This window comes from Rutidosis leptorrhynchoides, unplaced genomic scaffold, assembly GCF_046630445.1.
Source record: "Rutidosis leptorrhynchoides isolate AG116_Rl617_1_P2 unplaced genomic scaffold, CSIRO_AGI_Rlap_v1 contig380, whole genome shotgun sequence".
Lineage (NCBI taxonomy): Eukaryota > Viridiplantae > Streptophyta > Magnoliopsida > Asterales > Asteraceae > Rutidosis > Rutidosis leptorrhynchoides.
The window spans coordinates 16,397-42,724 of NW_027266618.1; the positions used below are offsets into that span (position 1 = coordinate 16,397).

Here is a 26,328-nt window from a genome sequence, read left to right on the forward strand (position 1 = left end):
GACAAAATATATATATATATATATATATTAAGGTAAACTTAAAAATACAAAACATTGTGATACGAAATTAGTATATATTGCTCCTGAGGTCTTGAATTGCTCAGTTAATAAAGCTTTTAGTTGGACCTGCAAGAGTGCAAGTTGAATTGCTCAGTTAATATATGTACATCTATTGGTCGAATTTTTTTATCCAATAAGCAGCCGCCGTTGACCATATGACCTTGACCATGGGTTTATTAAGTAATTTTTATTTACTTTTACATGTAGTAGTACTGTATAAATACTCTCTTCTATCACTACAAATGCAGTTTTAGAATTTTTATGAAAAATAAAAAATTTGCATATTTTTACTAAAAAAAGGTACGAAGAGAGCAATTTGATTACCTCATTTTAGAATCAGAGAAAAAACGCACTCGATGGATAGATTAATGAACTGTTTCCTCTATACAGTATTAATTAAGTATTATTATCAAAAATAAAATAAAAAATAAGTTGCTAATTAATACACAAACGGACCCAGTAAGATAATTATTTCAATTTTCAACCATAGAACTGTGTGATTTAATATGTTGATGTAATGAATTACTAGCTAGTTGCCTACTTGTAGTAGAATATATGCACCATATGTACTGGTATTAATTTTCTTCAACTCTATATCAGTATTCCCCTAATTCACGATCTATGTGATTTATTTTAAAAAATATTTCGAAAACCTTCAGCTTCTTAAAAAAAAATAGATGTTTTAACTATTCGATCAGGAGGTGATTGATGGATGCATGTTACTTTAATTTTACTTTAATTAATATATGCAGACAAGTTTTTCTTTTGTGTTTCTAGAGGAATAACCATGCAACACATATATTATATTTTATTTGTTTTTGAAGGAATATATTATATTTTATTTGTCTTGTGTTGAAAACGAATTGTATTAATTATAATTAACTGTTATCATGAATCTCGTTAACGCTAAGATAATGTTTTATATTAATCGTTATAGATTGTCAAAAAAATATTAATTGTAATAAATATCAGTAGGGTATGCCCCACGTGAAGTCCACAGAAAATGATATGACATGATCAGCATAATTTACTATACATATAATATAGTTTTTTTTAATTTTTTTTTTCCTTCAGTTCTTTTTTTTTTTGATATAGTTTCTCTGATTCTTTAAAAATATCTTTTTAAAAAAATGATTCTTTCAAAACAATAAAAAAATCCTCAAAGAGAATAAATGTAAGCTGAACACCAGGAAATTTTTAACCATCGACCGTCAATTTTTTTTTTGAAAGTCGTCAATTTAAATTTTCAACTCACTTAAAAAGATATTTTAAATTTTAATAATAATTAAACTGTTGAAAACTCTCATTTTTTTTCGTACAAATTTTTTTATTTACATTATAATTGTACAAATTGGATGACTCGAACATTTCAACTAAAAAATAAAAGAAAAAATATTCATTTTTTTTTTCATACAAACTTTCAAACATATTTTTTATGTATTTTGTCTCTAGATATCCTTATACCAAACTATCGTAAAATTAATTTTCATTTTTAGTTTCAGCGCACAAGATAAGAAACTTGCCATTAAAATTTGATTTTCAACTCTTTAGTAGGGGCATTAGGGCTCACAACATTTATAATTCTAAAGTCTTCAAAAAATTTCGTTCCAAATATTTGGAAATGGGTCCCACATGGCGTCAATATTGTCTAGCTAGCTTACCAAAAAGGACTACTATATAAATGTGTAGCAACATGTATGTTTTGGAGTACTCAAACTTACAAAATTAATCATTATAATTTGCTAAACCAATATTCTAGTTTTCGTGATTCAATATGGATTATCATAATAATAATAATTTATCTCAGACGAAAAGTAATTTATCAAAAGTGAAAAAGCTAAGCAAAGAGCAAGTGAGAGTGCTAGAGAGAAGCTTTACGACGAACAAGAAGCTAGAGCCGGAGCTGAAGAGCCAGCTGGCAAACCAACTCGGAGTTCCGGCGAGACAAGTAGCTATTTGGTATCAGAACAGACGTGCCAGGTGGAAGACTCAGAGTCTAGAGCTCGACTACAATACCCTCCAAGTCAAGCTAGAGTGTGCCTTGGCCGACAAGAAAAGGCTCGAAAGAGAGGTAAGACATCTCCAACAAGACTTATCCAGATCTCATCAACATCTCAAGAGGAGTACTACTGATCATCATGATGATAATTATAACTATAGTAACAATTATAAACATTTCAAGAGGAGTACTACTGATCATCATGATGATAATTATAATTATAGTTATAATTATAATTATAATTATTGCCGGCCTCTTCCTAATCATGGTCAATATCCTCCCTATAAGTACAACATTAGCAATATTTTTCCTCCTCCTTCCTCCGGATCTTCCAACTCTACGAGTAATTGTAGCGATAAAGGAAGCGGCGGCTTGCGTGAAGATATGGCCACTAACCAGGAAGAGGTTATGCAGCTTGATCAAGAGCTTTATGCTTGTTTGATAGGGGAAGATGGACCGGATTGGTGAAGATATATGCATGTGTCAATTATATACTCCTTCCGTCTCAAAATACATGATGTTTTCCCTATGGAAATATATAGAGAAAACATCATGTATTTTGAGACGAAGGTAGTAAGTAGTATATACTTTCGTCAAGTTAATTAATTGCAATGAGAAATTGGTTTACAATGTGATCGATCCGGTGATTAAACTCATCTTAATTTTGTGTATACTCGTGATAAATGAAAAATCTTCTTCTCAGTAACGTCATTAGTATCTAGAGATGACGTACGTCGACGACGAATCCAGCAGGGGATCATGTTATTTGTGATAACAGCACGACCAGCTGTTACATGAACTATAACAATCATTAACGCATGACTTCCACACACCTCGAGCTAGCTATATATACCTAAGTAATAAAAATAAAACTCAAGAACAGTCTTACAAAACGCAGCAAACAGTTGGGTTTACCCCTGCGCGATTTCGAAAATATATACTCAATATACACACACATACGATGCTTGGTATTTTAAGTTCAGTTATATGAACATGTATTTACTCGAAAAACCTATCAAGTGCAGGGATATAATTGCCTTATCTGTATTGAACATTACTATATCAGTAGTCTATTAGTATTAGCATAGATATATATATCCGTTCCCAAAGATCCACACTAAACGATTGAAGGATTTAGTACTACTAGTTCGAGATCAATATTTGGAGCATACCACTTTTGGATTAGTTGATGTGTTTAGAATGTTATTCGTCTTCTTTCTAGACAACTTTAAAATGTGTGTTCTTTTGTTATATTTATAGTAAAAAATACGACTTTTGACAATGTCTAGAACTAGACGGAATATGCTCCAAATACACAACGGATGCAGTGTCTACAAGAAACATCACGATCAATAAATACACAAAGAATTAAATTTTATGTAAATACTTTTGTTGGCATGGCGCCATTATCTTCCCAGTCGTGAATGTTGTTTGACAAAAATCCCAATCATTGTCAACTTTGGAACACAGCAAGTTGCTAGAAAGATGAGCTTTCATTTGGTCTAGTTGTTTCCAATCCAATTTAACACCTACACTACACACAAAGTAGCTGCTAGCCTCTTATATATATGAGAGCTAAATTAATACTATGTACTACGTCGTTTCAATTAATTGCTGTGTTTATTTGAATCAAACAGGAGCCGACAATTCAGAAAAAGTCAAAACTACAAGTTCCTGCTTTAGTTTTGAAGGATGGATATATATGGTATAGATGTCCCATTGATTGTTTTAATTGGAATTGAAAAAACTTACTTCTTCCCGTCTCAAAATAAATGCAAATTTTTTAACATTTATATGTAAAATTTTATATTTATTTTGAGACGTAGTAATAATAATTATATATTAATTTTGAATTTCAGAAAATCATTTAATTTTGAAAAAAATAAAAAATAGAATAGTAGTATATGGCAAGATTAAGGTCATTTTCAAATCATATGCGACAGTCAACCTACACGACTGCGTCATCCACTTGCAGTCTCAAATCATATGCGACAGTCAACATTAATTGATTATATCATCTACCCCACTTTAGCTAAATTAATAGTAGATCAGAGTAATTAATCTTTTTTTCCCCCTAATAAAGGAGAAAGCCCATACCTACCAGTTTTGGCCCAATGACTGGACAATGAACAAACGGGCCAACTATTCAAGGTTAAAACGATGCGTTTATGTGCATTATCGATCGTCTTACTCTTCTATTCTCTTCTCCCTCCAAAAATCGGCAGGTTCAGAATGACATCGACATCGGCTGGAAGAATCCGGAACGCAACTCATGCTCTCAACAATGATAATCAATCTCTCATCGCAGTAACTAATTGTCTTCTACCTCTCTCTTTCTCTGAACTCTGATTTTTATTAGAGTAGTATTATTCTTCTAATTATTACTAATATTATTTTAATTTTGATGAAGGATATTAGAAAGGGTTTTACTATGATGAAAGAACTCGCCGTCGATTTCGAGCGCGATCAACAATCTCACCTGGTATTGTATTCAATCTTACTATGTTCAGTTTAATGATTTATTTAGTTTTATGTAAATTCGAATCAGATGTCCACATTGAACTGAAAAAAAGAATTTAAATAGTATAATGATATAGCATTTTGGAAGGTTATACATTCAAAATGGTTTTGTGCTTCTCTTTCCCTTTGAATAGATGATGCTCAGAAACTGATAAACTTCTTTTGAAGCTGACAAGAATTCTCGAATTGCTGGATATTGTTGTAGGTTAAGGAGCTCGAAAACGGTTTAGCTGAGCTAATAGAAACTTATGAAGACTGCCAGCATCATACTACAGCATTAGAATCTGTCTCAAATTCATACCAGCCACAACCAGGGCCAGAGGTCTTTTTTTTAAAGGCAACATTATTGCACGACTGCCTTACTTTTTCATTTAACTCATTGTTTTCGTTTTATTTATGCTCCAGCTAACTGATTTTAAGAGGTTGCTTGAGAATGAGTTTGCAAAGTGTAAGGCTAGTTCCTCTTCGGATTTCCAAAATCATCAGATAATGCGTCAATTTAGAGAATTGGTTTGGGTAAGTTCATACCTGAACCTGAAAACAAAACGTGTCAAAGAATTATTATCTGTTGCTCTTGGCTTATTATCAATAGATAATAATAAGTAATAACCGTTTTAGCCATAAAGTGTCAGTTCTTTTATCCACTCAGTTTACAAAATTGAAAATTCAGCCTATCTATTCTGGCATTTTCAACATCTATTGCGTAGAAATTTTTGTGATCTCCCCATTTTCGTGCAGAATGTTCATCATCAGGGAGAGCCAATGCCAGGTGACGAGCAGGAAGACATTGTAATGACCTCTACACAGTGTGGCCTTCTGAATGTTACTTGTCCATTGACTGGAAAGCCTGTGATTGTACTATCAGAGCCTGTTCGCAGGTAATAATCCATGGTCAACTCTCGACACTTATAATAATATTCCATGTTTGATTTCTAAACAATAACTATGGGTGAAGTTGCAATGTGCACTTACTCTGGTTGATTTTGAGTTGTCAAGTCAATTAAGAAGGGGAGAAAACCTCGTTTCTCATCTTTCGGTATATTTATGTATTTATTTTTGTTTCTTGCTGATACAGTATGGACTGCAAGCATGTTTACGAAAAGATAGCAATCATGCAGCATATAAAGAACAAGCACTTGAAGTGCCCTGTAGCAGGTATGTCTTCTCTCTCTCTTTCTCTCTCTGGTTTGTATCTTGGCATGACCATTTCTGTTTCCATCAGGTTGTCCTAAGAAATTGGAGCTAAGGAGAATAGTTTGTGATCCATTGTTGCATGTTGAAATTGACGAACTACGGTCAATGAGCAAACAAACTGCTCAGCCTACTGAGATTGAAGATTTCACTGCGCTTTCCGATGAAGATTAATTAATCAAAAGCCGTGCCGCCGGTTGCTTTTGTAGAGAAACGAAAGAGGATCTTTTATGGCCATTTAGTCTTTTCCTCGTCTTACTTGGCACATATTTTGCAACACTGATCTTAGTTGTATTCGTATGAATGGTGGGACGTAGTATTTCAATGTCAGAATACTAATTACTTCTTGAAAGCAAATTCCGAGTAGCTACTTGTTTATTTCTCTTGTTACAGAAACACATTTCACATGTATCAGTATCAGTATGACCCGAAAACCATTTACGAAATCGAACAAATAATAGACCGAATTACACATCAACTGACCCGAATCACATGTATCAGTAAGTATGACCCGAAAACCATTTACGAAATCGAACCGACCAAGGCTCTCTATCAGTCTGTCTCTTATCTTCTACACGAAGTAAACTAGCTTAGCTTTCCAATCCGTTAAAAAGTTGAAATGGCATTAATCCCTAAGGCCGTTTGCCTTGAGAGAATAAGAATAAGAATCGCTCCGTCATTTCTCTCTCGCTGGAGCTTTCTCTCTTCTCCGAGGAATCCCACCATTGGAGTCTCCTCTCATCTCACAGTCACAACAATGGCTACCAGCTGTCATTCCGAATCTGACTCGTCGCCTCCAACGCATAGTGGGAGGTGGAAACCAATGTGCCTCTACTTCACACAAGGAAGATGCACCATGGTGAGGTTTCTTTTCGATTTGCACACACACTGTTTGACAAAATGTCTATGTGAAAAGTTTTAGCTCAAGGCTACATATAAATCGAATAATAATTAGAGTTAGCTCCACATGATTCCTTCCATGATTACTAGCATAAGTTCTAATGCCAATGTTCATTAGGATTCCCACCTCCCAAAATGTTTCGTCCCTGCTGCAAATTTATGTAGATATCTGTCCTCACCAGATTATCGATTGATTGATTGTATTGATTTTGCTTCCATTCAGATGGACGAGCCTATACATCTCGACAAGTTTAATCACAATATCTCTAGCGATCTTCAAGTAAATACTGCTTCCTCTGAACAAACCCATTCCCAAGATTTTGACTTTTTCTTGGTGCTCGATTTGGAGGGGAAGGTCGAGATTCTCGAGTTTCCTGTTCTGATAGTAGATGCAAAAACGCTGAACGTAGTGGATTTTTTCCACAGGTAACTATTTCCTCGTGTCATGTTTGTTTTTCATATATCTCTTATCCGGTTTCCACTGTATTACTATTGTTTATTTTGCTGAATTCAGCGATGTTATTGTTTGGTATCTTCCTTTCAACTTCGTATAGCCTTCTAAATATTTGATTTAACGTTTGAATTTGGAAATTACTTTCACAGATTTGTGAGGCCCTGTAAAATGAGTTTGCAAAGAGTCAACCAGTACATTGAAGGAAAATATGGCAGTTTTGGAGTGGATCGGTATGGTAACGTTACTTTCTTCCACCAGTGCCTTATTTACTGTTTTTTCATGATATTTGTGTTAGTCTCTCGACAGTCTTCATTACGATGAGAATCATGGTAGTGGAGTAGGATATTGTAAATTGACTGTGTTACATTTTTTGTGATGCGCATTTCTTTTTCTGTAAATTTTTCCTTTTCAACCTGAAAGTAATTCGGAAACCAATTATGTTCTTGAAGATTCCCTTGTTGTCTGCATATATGGTGGCAAAGTGACTAAGCAGAAACAAATTTGCAGTGTCTGGCATGATACAGCTCTCCCATTCTCAGAAGTTCTTCAACAATTTGAGTCTTGGTTGACTCGGCATCAGTTATGGTCAAAGGAGCTGAGTGGAAGGCTTAATCGAGCTGCATTTGTAACTTGGTAGGACAGTACTCACATATTCTTCTTACTATTATTTTGTTTCCTTACTTTTCGGGATACTTATATCTTATAAAGAGACTTGGTGCTCTTCCTAAAACTTTTTTTGGTGTGCATGGTTAGTGGAGATTGGGATATAAAGACCAAGATCCCTCAGCAATGCAATGATTCAGAGATCGACCTTCCCCCATATTTTATGGAATGGATCAACCTGAAAGATGTCTATTCAAATTTTTATGGAATGGAGGTAATGCATGGTTTATCAGAATAAAGTTTGAAGTTTGCTCTTTGTTTTGGAATTTCAAAGTCTTTCTTCATTTGTAGCTATGCATGGCCAATCTTGTCATCTTGCCACTATATAAAATGATTGTACTAGTTTTCTTTTGATGGTAATTTGATCATTGGATGACAGGTTAAGGGAATGAGGTCAATGCTGAATCATTCTCGGATACAGATGTTGGGAAGTCATCATCTCGGAATCGATGACACAAAGAACATTGCAAGAGTACTGCAACGCATGCTCAGGGACGGAGCACAAATCCAGCTGACGGCAAGGAGGAATCCCAGTTCTAAAGCTGTGAAATTCGTGTTCAAGAATAGTAGTGGTAGTAGCCATCAAACAAGGCCAAGATATAGTAATTGATTTGTAGAGCATATATATATAACACGACATTTTGCAATCTTCCTCTCTCAATCTATCTTCATTGATAGTTTTAGATTGTTTGTAACTGTACTAGGATGTGTAGGCTTGAGGCCATAACCTGGATTTTTTATTTTTGATGTTAAATATAGATTTCATCGAGTATACGAGTACTGCTGTTTATTTGCATCATAAAAAACCACGGTTGTTGGCCGTAAGATATTCGGGAGAGACCTAAAAATGGGGCACGAAAGATATTCGGGGGAGACCTAAAAATGGGGCACGAGAACGTCTACAAAGAAAGAAGCCGTTAAATTCCTTCGATGCAAATTTGCAATTGAAGCAAAATCGTATACCCAAAATTTTTATTTTTCATTTTGGCGGCAACCAAAAATTAATTGAAACAAAATCGACCGGAAAAAATAAAAAAACCGTAATGAAATAATCTCCCACAATTCAACTTGAGAGCGTGCACTCCAAAGTTACAGATGAACGGCTAGGATTGCATCTTTCTCCTGAAATTACAAAAACCCAAGTGACGTGTAGAACACGCGCTTGGTGGTACGTGGAAGAAATAAAGGGTAAAATGGAAAATATATAATAAAATCAGGAGGAAAAAAAGAAAAAAACTCTGGTGCCCTAAGCAAGTGTGTGTGTGTGTTTGCTGCAGTTTCTGGTTTTGAGAGAGGAAAAAACAATCTTTCAGAGAGAAAAAGTCCTTGACTTAAACTGAACTGGTGAATATTCACGAAACTTGGGCTATGTAATGATTTGTTTTTCGATCTTCAACTGGATTGATTGATTTCTAGGGTTTTATCATTTGTTCATCTGTCTCGATCCGACTCAGTGGACGCCTGGTGAGTCACACACGAGTCACCCGTACTGTCTCAGGGCTGTATTGTCTCTTAATCGGGCATTGAATTGAATGGAGAGGTGCATAATTTATCGATTTGTGCAAAGGCCCTTGCGATTTATTTAACAGTTTGATTTTTATGGTTTATATCGGCTCTGCAATTGGCATAGGCATATAGTTGTATTGATATCGCTTTGTTTTGTCATGCAACTATCACGGAGCTCGGCTGCTTCACCTAATAAGACGAAGAAGCACAAGAAGCTTGATGCCATTTGTGAAAATGAGTATAATCGGCACCATAGTGATCGAAATGAAAGGAATAGCAGAGCTGAGACGAGAAATTCTGATAATGAGCTCCGCAGGAGTACAAGGCCACGGCGTGCGCCTGTCGTGCTTGATATTTCTCCCCAACGTGGGAAGAAGAGGCGTAAACTTAATGATAAGACGGTGAGTTCGAGTGCTAAGCATGTAGGAAAGGGTAATCAAAGTGAGATACCGTGCAAGTTGGATACAGAATCTAGGTGGAAAACAAGGTTGAGATCTAAGTCGAGGAATGTGGATGTTGAAGAGGAAAAAAAAGGGAGTGAGTGGAGTGGTAAGAGAAGGTTGTTTGGGGAACAGAGTACTGGATTGAATGAGAGGAATGTCGATGTGAGCCCTAAAACGTTGATTGTGTACTCGAAAAGGGTGAGGAAAGTTAAGTCCATAAATAATGTTGAGAAGGCGGGAGAAGCTGAGATGTGTATAAAAGAAAATTGTGGAAGGGAGGAACATACTATTGTTCCTATGGAGGAAGGGGCTGTTAATGATGACACTGCAAAAATGGGCGATATAGAATTGGAAGAATCTAAGGTTAGTAATGGTGTAGAAGAGTCAGAGAGTTGTGAGAAGGTGGAAGCACCAGTGAGTAAGAATAGTCTGGAGGAAGCTGGCGATAATCAAGTGGAACGAGTAGAGAGCAGAAAGCAGGTGGAAAAATTCCAAAGTTGTGAACAACTGGAAGACTCGGTGCGGGGCAAGCAAGTGGACGAATCGGAGGGTGAGGAGGACCTACTTTTGCAAGAAACAGGGGTTAATCAAGTGGGAGAAGTAGAAAGTGGTAAGCAGGCGAAGGGGTTTGCAAGTGGTGAGAAGCCGGAAAACTCGGCGGGGGCCAAGCAAGTGGAGGAATTGGAGGGGGAGGAGGGCCTAGAGAAACAACTTGACATTGAAGAAGTTAATGCAAATTTGGCAAATGCGACGCAAGGTGGAGAGCGTGATGATGAAGATGGTGCCATTAAGATGGAATCTGATGAAAGACCAACAGAAAATGAGAATGCCATTGAAGGAACTGATTTAAATCTGGCTTCAACTGGTCAACTTGAGAAGTCGCGCATTAAGCAGGGGAGACGCTGCCGTTTGTGTGGCGGTGGGACCGATGGAAAGCCTCCAAAGCCGTCACTACAGGATACAGGGGATAGCGAAAATGAGCTATACAGTGGTTCATCAGCTTCAGAGCAGCCTACTTATGACATATGGGATGGATTTGGTGATGAAACAGGGTGGCTAGGCCGCCTTTTGGGCCCGATAAATGATCGTTATGGTATTGCTGGGATTTGGGTTCATCAACAATGTGCCGTTTGGAGTCCAGAGGTTTGCCATTTATGTTAATTAGTAATTTATGTTTTGAAATATCTTTTTGGGCTTTCTGGGGCTGGGGTGCACGCCACATCTTATCGTTCTTTATCTTGTTTCCTTATTAACAGTTATGATTGATTATGATATCAAAGGTTTATTTCATTGATTAATTTTGCTGTCATTAGACAATTTTGTCACGGTCTTTGAATCAATATTCATCCACGTTTACTTACATTTGCAGGTTTATTTCGCTGGCTTGGGTCATTTAAAAAATGTAAAGGCTGCTCTCTGTAGAGGAAGAGCATTAAAATGCACCCGATGTGGAAGGCCAGGGGCAACTCTCGGATGTCGTGTTGATCGGTGTCCAAAAACTTACCATTTGGTAAGTCATTTAATTTAAGTTGTGCAAGGCTGTCTCAGTTTGTACTCATGCAGTCATATGATGTGACTTATAAACCTCTTGTATATGCTGCTATGCCTTTCTGTTGTTTGCAGCCTTGTGCTCGTGCTAATGGTTGCATCTTTGATCATCGGAAGTTTCTGATTGCCTGCACAGATCATCGGCATTTCTTTCAACCTCATGGTAGGCGAAATGAAGAACGGATGAAAAAATTGAAAGCTAAGAAAATGAAATTAGAAATAAGGAAGTTGGCAGATGATGCTTCACGAAGAGATTTTGAAGCGGAAGAAAAATGGTTGGAGAATTGTGGTGAGGATGAAGAGTTCTTAAAACGTGAGAGCAAGAGGCTTCATCGAGATTTATTGAGAGTCGCTCCTGTATACATTGGAGGGCCAAGCTCTGAAGATACCAAAAATATATTTGAGGGTTGGGAATCTGTTGCTGGTCTACAGGATGTCATCCGTTGCATGAAAGAAGTTGTCATTTTACCACTGTTGTACCCAGAGTTTTTTGATAATCTCGGGCTTACACCTCCCAGAGGTGTTCTTCTGCATGGGTATCCCGGAACAGGTAAAACTCTGGTAGTGAGGGCATTGATTGGTGCATTGGCTAGTGGTGATAGACGAATAGCATATTTTGCCCGAAAAGGTGCAGACTGCTTGGGAAAATATGTTGGCGATGCTGAGCGCCAACTAAGACTCTTGTTTCAGGTGGCAGAGCGATCACAACCTTCTATCATTTTCTTCGATGAGATTGATGGATTAGCGCCATGTCGCACAAGGCGGCAAGATCAGACACATAATTCTGTTGTGTCTACGTTGCTTGCACTTATGGATGGTTTAAAGTCTCGAGGTTCGGTTGTGGTGATAGGTGCAACGAATCGTCCTGATGCTATGGACCCTGCTTTAAGAAGGCCGGGAAGATTTGATAGAGAGATTTATTTCCCTCTGCCATCAGTGGAGGACAGGGCTGGGATTCTGTCCCTTCACACGCAAAGGTGGCCAAAACCTGTTTCTGGGTCATTGCTTAAATGGATTGCACAAAGAACTGTAGGCTTTGCTGGTGCTGATCTGCAGGCTCTGTGCACACAAGCAGCCCTTATTGCTTTGAAGAGGAATTTCCCTTTGCAAAAAATGTTGTCTGCTGCTGAGAAGAAAATTTCTGGTGCTAATCAGGTACCTCTTCCTTCCTTTGAAGTTGAGGATAGGGATTGGTTAGATGCTTTGTCAAGCTCCCCACCCCCATGTTCTCTTAGAGAAGCAGGAATAGCTGCCAGTGATTTGGCATCCTCACCTCTTCCAACTCATCTTATTCCTTTAATGCTACGACCACTGTCTTCTTTGCTTGTTTCCCTTTATCTTGATGAGCGCATCTGGTTGCCGCCTCCTCTTTCCAATGCAGCAAAAATGGTAAAAAATGTGATTGTTTCTGCTTTGGAGAAGAAAAGGTTGCCGGCTGATGGTTGGTGGTCTCATCTAAATGATTTTCTTCACGAAGCTGATATTGCAAAGGAGGTAGAGGCAGGGCTATCATGTGCTGGATTAGTGATCAGCGAGGATAAGTTTCCTGGTTCAGCTGCTTTTAGTGATGTTGGTTGTGACAATTACAATCCTCAATCCTCCTTTGCTCATAAAGGAGGCACTCCCCCTGGTTTGTTGCACCATATATCTATTGGATCAAGAAAACTAGGATTCAGGATTTTGATCGATGGAAATGCGAGATCTGGACAGAGGCATCTTGCATCATGCCTTCTTCACTGCTTTTCGGGGAATGTCGAAATTCAAAAGATTGATTTGGCGACAGCCTCACAAGAAGGACATGGAGATGTGGTGCAAGGGTTGACTCAAATTTTAAGTAAGTTTAATTCCTTCAACCTTTTGCTTTCCTTTTGGAATAAAAATGTTTTTTCCCCTCATTACTCCTCGTCTTCTTTGTTTCTTCCTTTTTGTATGTAATATTTCGCTGTTTGATAATTGATGGTTTCAGATATTAATTACCATACAATGCTGCCAGTGTATATTTGCTTTTGAGTAAAACTACCAGTCTTAGTGAGAACTTCTGGCTTTATTGTGATTGGTTTAAAACATTCTAACCAATGTCTCCTTACAGCGAAATGTGCTAGTGTGGGGTCGTGCGTCGTATTCATGCCAAGGATTGATTTGTGGGCTGTTGAGCCATTTGCGCAAGGCTGTGAGACTGATCCATTTCCAAGGCATATTCAATTTGCTGGGAAGAAAGAATCTTCTTGTGCACATGATCAAAGCACACAGCAGTGCAAATGTTCTGACATGGCAGAACCGCAAGGTCCAGGAAAAAGTTGCTCGCATGCCTGGAGCTTATTCACCGAGCAGGCAGAGTCGATATGCGTGTCGACGTCTTTGATGATTCTGGTATTCATGCCACTCTCAGTTGTACTAAATTTTGACACATTGTTAGAGTCTCTGTTTCAGTGTTTGGCAGATAATGTTGCACTTGCAAGGTGCCATGTTAATACTTTTGCACACTATAAAATTATGGTATTCTTGGCATTGGATATTGCTAGATTTTTGTACCAATGATGTTCTGGGTACTATGCATTTAATCATTGTGCATTTAGACAATATTATAAATCTCATTTAGCCATTTTGCAATCTTAACACACAACTCGCGCTTGCCCTTTCATCATGTAGTCAATAGGTAAATAATTATTATTTTTAACCGTCTTTACAGCCTTTTTTTTTCCTCTGGATATTGTCTTTGTGATTGCTCTGTTTGCAATCTATTGATTGTTTGTTTGGTATGCCAACAGGCTACTTCTGATGTTCCATTTGCAGCACTCCCCCACAAAATAAAGCAATTCTTCCGAAGTGATTTTTCAAGCGAATCAAGTCCTGTTGAGCAAAGGGGGCTGCGGTTTTCTGTGGAAGTTGGTGGGAATTTCGATCATGATGCAGTGATCTCTCTTTCTTCAGCAGCATTATCAAGGGATCTGATCCAGTCATTTGTTCAGTTGATTCATCAAAGCAGTCACGCACATACTGTTCAAAGCAAGGAGTACAGCAAACCTAGTGATTTCCTTGAAGACCATAGAGTTACCGAACATCACATGGAAGACGATAGTGCTGCCAATGAACATGATGAAAGATTGCAGCATCCTGCTGACTTGCCAATGAAAGCTTTGGCACCAGATAACAGAAATTTGAAGGTGAAATCCGGCTTACATTTATCGATATCCTTGTTTGGGTATCAAATTCTGCAATATCCTCACTTTGCTGAACTTTGTTGGGTCTCATCAAAACTGAAAGAAGGTCCACATGCAGAAATCGATGGTGATTGGAAAACCTGGCCATTTAGTACTTGTATTATCCATTCTACTAACTCGTTAGATAAGGTAGTTATTGCTTTTCGGAACCGAAACATTAAAATCAAAGAGAAGAAATCTGGTGTGGTGAGAGGCCTTATTGCTGTGGGATTATCAGCTTACAGAGGTGTCTATGTGTCGCTTAGGGAGGTCTCTCTTGAGGTACACAAGGTTCTTGAGCTCCTTGTTGCTCAAATCGATGAAAAAATTCAAGCTGGGAAAGACAGATACAGGTATACTCCTCTTCTATCACAAGTGGCTCATCTGGAAGATGTGGTTAATAGCTGGGCGTATGGACTTCAGAGGTACAGTGTATAATATTATTATTAGTTCTTATCGATTGGTTTTGCCGTTATCTAATACCGAATTCTCTAATTCCAGTTTGGAGGTAGATGCTCATTTGAAGGCCACAGATCCTATACCAACTGTTGGGCCAAATGATTTCCATGTATCTGTTGATCCTATCCAAAGCGAAAGTTGCAAGGAAAATGTTTCTGGAGCCAACCACTGTGAATCAGGACTTCGAGAAGAAAAACCTCCAGAAGATGATGTCGGAGTCAGCAGAGGAGATGGATGTCCTGTGTCTGACAAGGGAGTTGCAGAAGAAAGGTTGTCTCAGAATCATCCAGACAATCCTGCTGATGTTGTTCAGTCAGATGTCGTAGTTTCAGAGGAAGCGCTGCTTCTGGACAATGACCCTATTAAAGTCGGAGATTCTGAAGCTATTCTGTTGGACAAGGATCCGCCTGTTAAAGGTAACGATTCTGAAGCTAGCAAGTTGCATGATAAATATATCAATGGTCAGGAAAACGCGGAGACTGGATTTGATGAACCTGGAACTTCGGGTTTTCCTAATGGATATCCTAAAATGATGGAACATTCTAATATTCAAGCCGAGAAGGGCCTCCATAATTTGGCTGAACTTGACGGTATCAACTTTCCAAGCTCCTCGACTGTTGGAAACAAGGTGAATGGCGCCGGGATAACACCCAATGATGTTGGCACTGTTGACTTGCCTTCAGGCAGATCTTCGGGTCATTATGCCGAGCCTGGGGCTTTGTGCGTTTACCGTTGTTGCTCAGAATGCCAAAATAAACTTCACAATATGGTGCAGAAAATTTTAATCAACCGATGGGGGGGAATTGATGGGGGCAATTGGATGGTAGATGATGTGCATGACATAGTCTCGTCGTTGTCGGTGGATCTTCTTTCAGCAGTGACAAAAGTTTATATCCACACTGACATGAAGCTGTCAGACAATTCAGAATCGAGTTCTTTGTTGCCTGTGAAATGTGATTGTCATGCTTTAAGCCAATGTGAGATGGGAAACACAAATGGCTCTGGCAATATCCAATCCGGGCTTAGTCGAGAATTTGTATTCAGCGACGGTGTACTTGTTTCATCAGATTCTTACAAAGATGCTCCATTTCACTGTAAATTTGAGACCCTTTGCCTTTGTCCTCTCATGGACTCCATATTAATGAAGAAGAAGCCTTTTGATTGAATTGAAACTTTTTTGGAGTCGGATCCCAAATTTTGTTGAATGGATTCCGTTTGGATATGAAAATTTTGACCTTACTAAGGAAAGGGATAGACGTAAATATCATTTGAGATCATATTGTACAGTACAGCTTTGACATAGTTTTAATTTTCTGGATAACGGATTTTGCTCTTTATACCTTAGTAAGCATGCCTAGAGTAGACATGCTGTTGACTAGAAGGTCCTGGAGTCTGTTGACTTTTAGGTAGATGATCTTGAATCTTAATTAGTTTTTACATTTTAGTAAATGAAACATAAATAATCGTAAATAATCAAGAGAGACCAATCACCACGAAATACACGCCAAGTGAAAAAAGAAATAGAGTTTAAGGTGGTCAATTTAATTTTGTTCATGGGAAGAATTGTCGAAATATTTAATTTATGATAAAGGAGAAGTGAGTAATACTATTTTTATAAAAAATTTATATACAAAATTTTACGTAACAGTCTACGCATCAATGATTACATCTTACATTAATATATAGATGCATTGAAATTTATAAGATCGATAATAACATTACATCTAGACGAATAACATTTATCTAAGACCGATAATAGATGGAGAAATACTTATTTAATATATTTATTTAAGGAAAAACCGAAGAAAACAAGTGCACATCAACTGAATGGTCCAGTATTGTCGCAATGTTAACCGCCCAAATAGACAAAAATTAGGCAGCTACATTATGGGACGTAAGCCTTTGATCACAAAATGAATGGCGACCATCCAAAAATATTTATTGGTTATAATTTCTTGTATTTTTTTCGAAATCCTTTTTCAGAATGCATGTAAGCTCAGGTTTGATACAACATTGGAAAACAAAACAAAGATCGGAAAAATGCCAGGTCACAAGATTGTGATGTTTCCATGGTTTGCATTTGGCCACATGACCCCATTCCTCCATCTCGCCAACGAACTTGCAGAGAAAGGCAACAAGATCGTTGTCTTGCTACCCAAGAAAGCCGTAAAACAACTCGAGCACTTCAATCAGCATCCTGATTCAATCACTCTCCACCCTCTCACCATCCCTGCCGTTGATGGCCTCCCTCCTAGAGCCGAGACGGCGTCCGACATTCCCATCCACCTAACGAGTTATCTCTGCATTGCAATGGACCGTACTCGTGATCAATTAGAAAAGGTCATCTCGGAGACAAAATCCGCTTTAGTAATTTACGATTTAGCTTATCAGGTACCCGAAGTAGCAAAGGCTAATGGGATAAAGAGTATGCAATACGCTGTCGTTTCGGCCTCGTCACGTGCCGAAAGACAGGGCAATTACAGAGGAAGAGCTAGCTTTACCCCCTCAAGGCTACCCTTCCTCCAAAATCGTGTTGCGTGCCCACGAAGCGAGGTCTTTGATGTTCATCTCTCAGCCTTTCGGAGAAGACGTTACCTTCTTCGAGCGATCTTTAATTTCAATGAAGGAATGTGATGCGATTGCCATACGAACGTGTAGCGAGCTCGAAGAGCAATTATGTAATTACATAGGAAGCCAATATAACAAGCCGGTTTTCTTAACTGGGCCGGTCTTGCCCGAACCGCCCAGTGTAGCTTTAGAAGAAAAATGGGCTAATTGGCTTTCCGGGTTCGAACCCGGTTCGGTTATATACTGTGCATTTGGGAGTCAATTCATTCTAGACAAGAAACAATTCCAAGAACTCTGTTTGGGATTCGAGTCGACAGGTTTACCATTCCTCGCGGCGTTGAAGCCGCCGACGGGCTCGTCAACCATTGAAGAAGCATTGCCAGAAGGATTCGAAGAAAGGGTTAAGGGCCGAGGAATGGTTTGGGGAGGATGGGTTCAACAAATGCATATATTGAACCATCCTTCGATCGGTTGTTTTGTGAGCCATTGTGGGTTCGGTTCAATGTGGGAGTCTTTGTTGAGCAATTGTCAACTCGTCCTTGTACCACATCTCGGAGACCAAATTTTGAACGCGAGGCTATTAGCCGACGAGCTAAAAGTAGCCGTTGAAGTCGAGAGGGAAGCCGACGGTTGGTTTTCAAAGGAGAATTTGTGCAATGCAATCAAATCCGTCATGGATAGACAATCTGAATTCGCTTCTACGTTGAAGGCAAACCATGCTAAGTGGAAGGAGACGTTGTCCTGTCCTGGTTTTATGGCTAATTACATGGATAACTTTATTCAGAATGTGGAAGATCTTCTCAAGAAGTGATCATAACTTTATTGTTTTGGGGTAGGTTTCATTTGATTCAAAGTAGGTCTATAGAGTTGATTAACTGACTGATTTTTCTACTTACAGGTGAAGATCGAGATCTATCTTCTGTTAATATTTAATCCTGTTGTGATTATTTTTTCTTTTTTCTTTTCCCTTTTAATTTCATCAAACAATATTGTTTTCTTTTTTTTAGCAACAACATTGAAAATTGTATAAATATTGCATGACGATGAGTTAATTACATTATAGTTTCATTTTGCGTCTGAAACATGTTATGATGTGAGTTTTACATTTCCTATTAGAAACACATTTAGAACAAGACGGAGTCAAATGTCAGACGAACACATTCTAATTAAATAGATTAAAATATTGTGGATTTAGAGACACAAACAATAGCTGAGGGTCTGTTTTTTTTTTCCGTTTCTTCTCTTTATTCGTCTCGACTCACTTTGGTTTATTTTGATTAAAAATATAATTTAACTCATATTAATTAAACATAATTAAATATATTATATTTTATATCATTAATTATCACTATACATTTAAAATATATATTCAATCACACACATCAATCATCCACCATCTATCTACTCTATACTTTTTTATATTATTATAATATATATTTAATCATATCTCAATCTTTCACTAACTCATCCAATCAACCAGAATGACACTCAATCACCTAAAATTACAAACAAATACAATCGAATCGATACGAGTCGGTCGGAAAAAAAAACCAGACCCTAAGTTATTTGTGGAGCGGAACAAGATGTATAAGCAGAGACTACGTGGCATGATGATGATATAATCATATGAACATTCCCTACCGGGATACATATAATTTGAGGAAGGCTTATGAATAGTAGCGCCTTCCCTGCCGTTGATCTCTCTCGCTGAGTGATCTGGGCCGCCCATTCCGCCTTTTGAACAGTCAATGAACAGTGGCCGCGTGGGCATGCCTTTTCCCACGCCTCCAACGCGCCAGGCGCGTGCATCTATTACACCCCCAACTGCTAAATTCCAATCAAGCCCAGAAAATTCCCAAATTAGACTATGTTAATCTAGAGCCGATCGGGAGCATTTTTAATGAAAGGAGAATACCGGTTCGACGCCCGGAAACAGCCGAGTCTCCACCGAGTCCGGACCGAGCCAAATCCGAGTTGGATGCTTTTGGCCGAGTTTCGACCGAGCCGACCACCCAATGGCCAGCCGAGACCACCACGCCCACGGAATGTGGCCAGCCGAGACCACCACGCCCACGGGAATTATCCGGAAACGCCGAGGAATCCACCGTTGACCGACAAAGACAAAAAGTCAAAGTAAGTTTTAGTCCATTTTTACTCGTCAATTAAACATAAAAACTATATCAAAGCACTCAGGAGACCACCGCGAACAACATATATGACAATCAATCGAAACCCCTAAATTTTGATTATGAACACGGAATCTTTGAATTTAAATTAAACGAAAATAAGAAGAAATTGAAAGAAACCGACCTCATAAACGTGTTCTACTCGCTGAAAGGAGTAAAACCCGACCACGGTTCGGCCGGATAGACGCCGGAACGGCGTGTCACTGTCGGTGACAGAGACGGGACGAGAGAGAAAGGAATTGCGCCGTTTGAACGGATGAAGAAGAAGGAGGAAAGAGTTATATAATAAAAAAAACAAGTAATTACTATAATGTCCTTAACTATTTAGTGAATCTACAAAATAACCAGACATAATATTCGGTCAAAGAAAAAGTCCAGGGGTGATTCAGTCTTTTTAATAGCCAAACCTAAACTAATGTCAGTCATGCCCGTCCGTTTTTAAAGTATTTACAATAAAACCAAAGCGTCAAAATAAAGTCAAAGACCCTTTATGGTAATTGGATCAATCCGAACCAGATTTTATATATTAAAGTAATATATTTATTTTCCGAAGCTAATAAAATCATTTTTACTTATCCAAAAATTCTGAAATTTTTACAGTAATTCAAATATATTATTTAGAACAAAATTTCAAAAATTCAGAATTTTTGAAAAACATAATTAGTTTATTTGAAATTATGAGTTAATAAGGACAATATAAATGTAGTTAAGTGTTTTCAAATTTATTTTAAGTGATTTACTAATTTATAAAATCATTAAAAAATGGCAAAAAACTTATTATTACTATTTGGAATACTCTGTAAAGTTCTAAAAATATTTTCCATTTATGCAAGTATTTAAATAAATTAAGGAAATGATTTTAAGATAAATGCTAACGAATTAAATAAATGTTTCCATAAAAAAATAAATCACATCTTCATAAAATTAGATTTTGGAAAAATTTATTAAATACTAAAATATGATATGTTAACATGTTAAATATTTTAATGAAATATTTATTTCTTAGAATAATAAATTTTGCTAAGTATCTAACTAATTTAATAATCGCATATAAGAAATCTAACCGCGCGATTCGCACAAGTTCTACGTACCAAATTTTATTTCGCGAGACGTATAATCTAACAGCGAGTTAACATCGAATCATTTAAGTATACGAATTACTTTATTATGAAGAATTCGATAGTTAATAACGTTAGTATCGATTTCAGACAGAATCGCACAAGTCACCTATCGAGGGCGTACAAGAATACCCGACATCAACAACTGTGAGTGTACTTTCTTTTTAATTATGAAAGTATTTTTATGATTTATAAGTATACCTACATTACTAAGCCGTAATTTATGTCTATTTCGAGGTTTATGAGTTATTTAAATTATACGACATAGTTACGTATTATATTTTAAAAAAACTGAAGAGAACTTTCAACGACGTAAAGCGACGTTCCCATTCAACTTTCGATGAGGTTTAAAAGCAAGTTTTGCTTTTATTATATATATATATATATGTGGCGACTGATTCCAAATAGTACTAATAAAATAATTTCTACTTGTCCAAAAATTATGAAATTTTTACAACAAGCTAAAAAAATTATTTTCTACAAAATAACAAAAATTTAGAATTTTCTGAAGTCCGATTTAAGGATCCCTCAACTCTAATTAAATATTTTCTACATAAAGAAAGTGTTTCCAAGGATCCCTCAACTCTAATTAAACATTTCCATATTGTAGTGATTGATATTATACTAAAACAATGTTTTTCTATTTTGTTATCGATTAGTCCGTCTAAGAATCGTGGAACAATCTTTTTCGGCAATCTAATTAGCATCCAAAGTTCATCTTTCATTTTCTGCTTCTCCGTACTAAAACTTCCCGAAATCTTTTCATCTAAAATTAGTAATCCGTGATAAGCATATTTACATTTTCGTATCTATTTTCTAATAGAAGCCTATTCGATTTCGGTATCGACAATAGATGATTTTCATTTCTAACATTACCCGATATAGGAAGTCTTATTTATGGCGGATAAGACTGCAACTCAGAATATTTTAAAATAAGCCTGCAACTACAAATATATCGCACAAAGATGCAACTCGGAATATTCTAAAATAAACATAAAACTCGAAATGTTTTTAAAGTTATTGCCACCAAAATTTCCATTACGACTAACACAAAAATTCAAACATCCACCGTAAAATACATCAGGTCGTCGTCCGTCAAACGTCCCGTGGCTTTAGCCACGGGCAACTTCTAGTAATTAATGAATGGATGTGATTCTGATCACTTACGACTTACGAAGCCCCCGCGATTCTCGTTGATGATCTTGAAAAGACACGCTCCTTTTTGTTGTTCAGAAGGAAAAAAATCTAACTTTTCGCATTAAAGTTACTTACCTTTTCTCTTTGATTTTATTGAAAAGTACTTATATTGAAAGTAGAGTAACTAACAAGTAACAACGAAGCTGAGCGAGACACGACTGAATTAAACAGATACTACTAGTTAGGACTTAGGAGTAGGTCGCAATCTGGAATTGAATTAGAATCAGATTTCCTTAATCCTCGAACCTATTTAGAAAGTTAATTTGCTTCATAGTAGTAATTAACTCGATTAAACTCGTTCTCATCAAATTAAAAAGTTATACTAACTAGCAATTTTAGAAGTTTAAGTCTTAACTATGTTAGGACTTAGACGTCACGTGATTAAAGGAAAAATAAAATGAGCTTTTCATGGACAAAGGAAAATCACATGGGAGATATATCTCTGCTGGCATGACAGTGTCTAACCATCAAATCTCGGCCATAAATTTTTCTGGAATAAAATCTCGCCCATAAATCATGAGTTCGTTGTTAATTTGCTCACAGATGACGCAACCACTCGGTAAAATTTTTACCAACCACGCTGGAAGATTTTCTTTTGGTAGTTATAGTTAGTTTAAAAATGTTGGATATGATCACTGATTACTTTATATTTTTATGTGATTAACTCGAATTTTTGATAACTTTTCGAATAAGTTCTCTTTGATCCAAGTTTTGATATTAAATAGTCAAAGAAAATGACGTTTTAAGTCAATTTGCTACAACCAAGACCTGATGGCCAATTATTACCCGATTGGGGTTCATTCTAAAGATCGTTGATTGATCTTGAAAGTCACGATGTCGAAACTTCCCAAAATGTTAATTTGCTACGAAAATTAGTTATACTAGTTTATTAAATATCAGATGGACACCTTAGTTTCAGACAAACGTCATGTTCGAAAATGAATTAACTAATCGTTTCGTCTATTAGTAAGTAACATTTTCTTGTCTATCGTGTCCCACCCTAGCTCCATTATTAATGGTCAGCTCTGCTGCACCTATCATTGAATAATAATACTATTAATATTTCAGATATACTTTAGAGCAGCCACACTGCAAGTCTCGATTTATATCATATCAATAATATTAAAATAATGAGAGAAAAGAATTTACGTTTATATAAAATTGAGACTCCTCATTTTATTATATAGTCCCAATTTTTAATAATCCTAAATTTTAACATAAAATATATAATTATTTTGAAAAATCTAATATATAACTATTTAATATATTCAATGATATGAAAAATAATAATTTTGCTATTATATGAAAATATATAACTATATAATTTATATATACCTATGATCTTCAAATATATATAAAGCAATCTAAAATATATAATATATGGTGATCAATAATTAAAAATTAAACAAAGAAATAAAAAAATAACAATTAACGTTACTAAGAGAAAAAAAAAACATTAATCACAAATTTTTTTTGTTAATTAAATGTTGATAGAAAAGAAAATAGTGTGTTTGATACATGTGCAATTGTATTTTAGTGTAAGTGGGAGAAATAATCAACATGATTGGTGGAACAATAATTAAATATTAAGAAAAAAGAATAGGGATTGTCCCGGCTTTTATGAACGGAGAGAGAAAACCCCATGCTTTTTAACGACATGTCAGAGTCTCTAGATTTTGTTTCACTGCATATTTAGTCCCAATCAATTTTTGTGATATGTTAAAATTGAGACCTGCAGAGGAGTTATTTTTAATTATTTGTGTATTTCTTTTGATGATAGTCAAGATATTTTAAAAATTACGATTTTTCTAACCAGTGCAATATTGTACATGATAAGCATTAAAAATTCGTCATTGTTGTGGAAAGATCGTAAGTATTTATGGAAAAAACAAAAAATTTAATATAATGTTTGGAAAAATTATATATCATGGGTAGTTATATATGGATAAATTTCCCAATCTTTCTATAACAATAACGGTTTTTTAATACTTATCTTGTACAATGTTGTACTGGTTAGAAAAACCCTAAAAATTATCTTAAAACACATATAGATTTTCTACTCAGCATTTATTACTGATATTTGTTTTAGAAGGAAAATTATGAATATTTTTGAAAAATATCACAAATTTATCTTGATTATATATTAGGTAAACTTCGATTAAATTCATAATTCTTTCACAATAATAGTTTTTTTTTTGTAAATAGTGAATGTTAATAAATAAAGACCGAGTACATCTGAAAGAAAAATCTTGGATTGTATGTGTATATATATATTTATATAGGTGATATATAAAGACGAAAATTTGTACGTGTTCACAAACTTGTATTTTCCGTGTAGTTATGGAGAAGCCAATTATTGAGGAAGCTAATTTGGATTCATCTTCTTCTAGTAGCAGAGAGAATAATGAAGAAGAAGAAGAAGAAGAGAAAGTCGGCGATCTGTTAGAGACAGGTTGGTTTTTCGGGAACTTACTTGATCATAAGAAGAGAATTAATGAAAATGAACTTCGCCATAGCTTAGCTCGAGCTCCATCTTTGCCAGTTTATGTAGGGAAGAAGAAGATCCAAGACGAAAAGGAAGTAGTAGAAGGTTTTATTGATCAAGAAAATGAAACGTCTAGTGAGAAATTGACTGAGCCGGAAATTGGATTTTCCGATAAGCCGAGAGAATCGGAGAAACAGGAGATCAGTGAAGTTAGAATGATGAGAAAAACTGGTCGGAAAATCCCAAGGCCGGCGGTATCTTCTAGAAGAGTTGGTGGAGGTTTGTTAAGAGCAGATTCTTTACCAGTAGCAGCATGTTTAGGAATGGATGATGAAGAAATTCCTGATGAAGAAAGTTATGCTAGATTGAGTCATTTGATCAGAGAAGCATTGCCTCTTGACAATTCTTCTCGACCTACAAATTCTAAGGTACTTATATCACTATTATCCTAATTAATCCAAAACTTTTTTTTTTTTTCAATTTACAATCTTAATTTTGGTGAGTAAGATTTGTGATTTCTATTGATTAGGGTTCCAAAACTTGGTTGTCGAAAGATACGAATTCAGCAGGAGAAATTATGAAGTACAAGCCATCAAATCGAAGCGGACTAAGGAGGACGATGACGAGTCTAGAATTTGACAAACTGGACATTACTTCAAAGGTATTAATTCATCCATAACTTACATAAACTAGCTAGCTAAGTAATTCTAAAAATCCTTGAGTCATGTACAGTGTGTTCGTTTTGGGTCAAAAGACGTGTTTCTTGCCGTTTTCTATAAAAAAATGCATCTTTTTCCGTCTTACTCCAAACGAACACACCCATATAGTTCTACACCAACCCTAAGATTTTGTGATTTCTATTCAGGAGATAAAACAGAGTACTTCTAACAGTCCTAAGACACGGTTGTCGCAAAATTCAGAAGCTACTAATCTAAATTCAGCAAAACAAACAATAAAGTATCAGCCAAATGGACAAGGGAAGATTTCGAAATTTGATCAAGTGGAAGGATTCAAGAAGATAACTTCAAAGGTATTCATGAACCACACTCCTTTCTTATATATACGGAAAAAATGAAATTAAAAAGAACAAAAGGTCTAAATCTAAAATAAACACATCAATGGAAATCGTTTGTATCAAAACACCTTATCCTCTCAAATAAATAAAAAAAAAGAAACAAACAACAACGATATCATGAACCATTCCTTATACTAGCTTTTGTGATTTATTCTCTTATCTCTAATGATCCCGATAAATGTAAGAAAATTTCCTAGACTCAATTTTAGTGATTTCTATTGTCTCTTTATGCGCAGGAGACGTCCATCAGTCCTAAAACTAGATTGTCACGGAATTCAGCATCGCCGGAAACTAGAAAACTACTAAATTTAGGGCAACAAGTTGAGCATCATAAGCCTCAAAGCAGACTTAGAAGGACAATGACTAGTCTAGATTTCGACCGAAATCTCAAAGACATAGCATTTGAGAAGAAATCTTCACTGGCCGTCGTTCAAGAGAAGAATCAGGAAGAAGAAATGTCGTCGTCGTGGTCGTTAGAAAAGAAGAACGATAGCACGATGATGATTACAAAGCTCGGGAGAACGCAAAGCCTTTCACCTCCCGTTCTAAAACGCCTAATCAAGCAACCAACAGCAGAAGACATGAAAGAACAGCTCAAATTTTGGGCTAGAGCTGTTGCTTGTAACATGCACCAAGAATGCTAACCAAATCAACTAGCCTCAATTCCACCGTGTGGAGTCGGCTATATGAATCCTCATATTTAAATTCAAGGACAATATGTGAGTCACATGCCATATCATAAATCATATAATATAA

The 26,328-nt window shown here is 36.4% G+C and overlaps 4 protein-coding genes across 4 annotated transcripts; all 4 read left to right on the top strand.

The window, feature by feature from the left end:
- Positions 1-4,219: 4,219 nt before the first annotated feature.
- Positions 4,220-5,944, top strand: LOC139883301 (E3 SUMO-protein ligase MMS21). Its single transcript, XM_071867495.1, has 7 exons — positions 4,220-4,366; positions 4,470-4,541; positions 4,785-4,901; positions 4,985-5,095; positions 5,318-5,457; positions 5,655-5,734; positions 5,802-5,944. Exons 1-7 carry the CDS (start codon positions 4,220-4,222, stop codon positions 5,942-5,944), a joined length of 810 nt encoding a protein of 269 aa, XP_071723596.1.
- Positions 5,945-6,389: 445 nt separating this feature from the next.
- On the top strand, positions 6,390-8,397 carry LOC139883302 (uncharacterized exonuclease domain-containing protein At3g15140-like). The gene is made up of 6 exons (XM_071867496.1): positions 6,390-6,629; positions 6,894-7,096; positions 7,274-7,354; positions 7,632-7,757; positions 7,878-8,001; positions 8,167-8,397. Exons 1-6 carry the CDS (start codon positions 6,390-6,392, stop codon positions 8,395-8,397), a joined length of 1,005 nt encoding a protein of 334 aa, XP_071723597.1.
- Positions 8,398-9,319: 922 nt separating this feature from the next.
- Positions 9,320-16,108, top strand: LOC139883303 (uncharacterized). Its single transcript, XM_071867498.1, has 8 exons — positions 9,320-9,327; positions 9,418-10,879; positions 11,106-11,246; positions 11,360-13,118; positions 13,374-13,463; positions 13,518-13,654; positions 14,053-14,909; positions 14,986-16,108. Exons 1-8 carry the CDS (start codon positions 9,320-9,322, stop codon positions 16,106-16,108), a joined length of 5,577 nt encoding a protein of 1,858 aa, XP_071723599.1.
- Positions 16,109-16,983: 875 nt separating this feature from the next.
- On the top strand, positions 16,984-18,322 carry LOC139883304 (UDP-glycosyltransferase 79B6-like). The gene is given in 2 exon segments (XM_071867499.1): positions 16,984-17,409; positions 17,411-18,322. Coding segments are annotated over 2 exon segments (1,338 nt in total).
- The last annotated feature ends 8,006 nt before the right edge of the window (positions 18,323-26,328 follow it).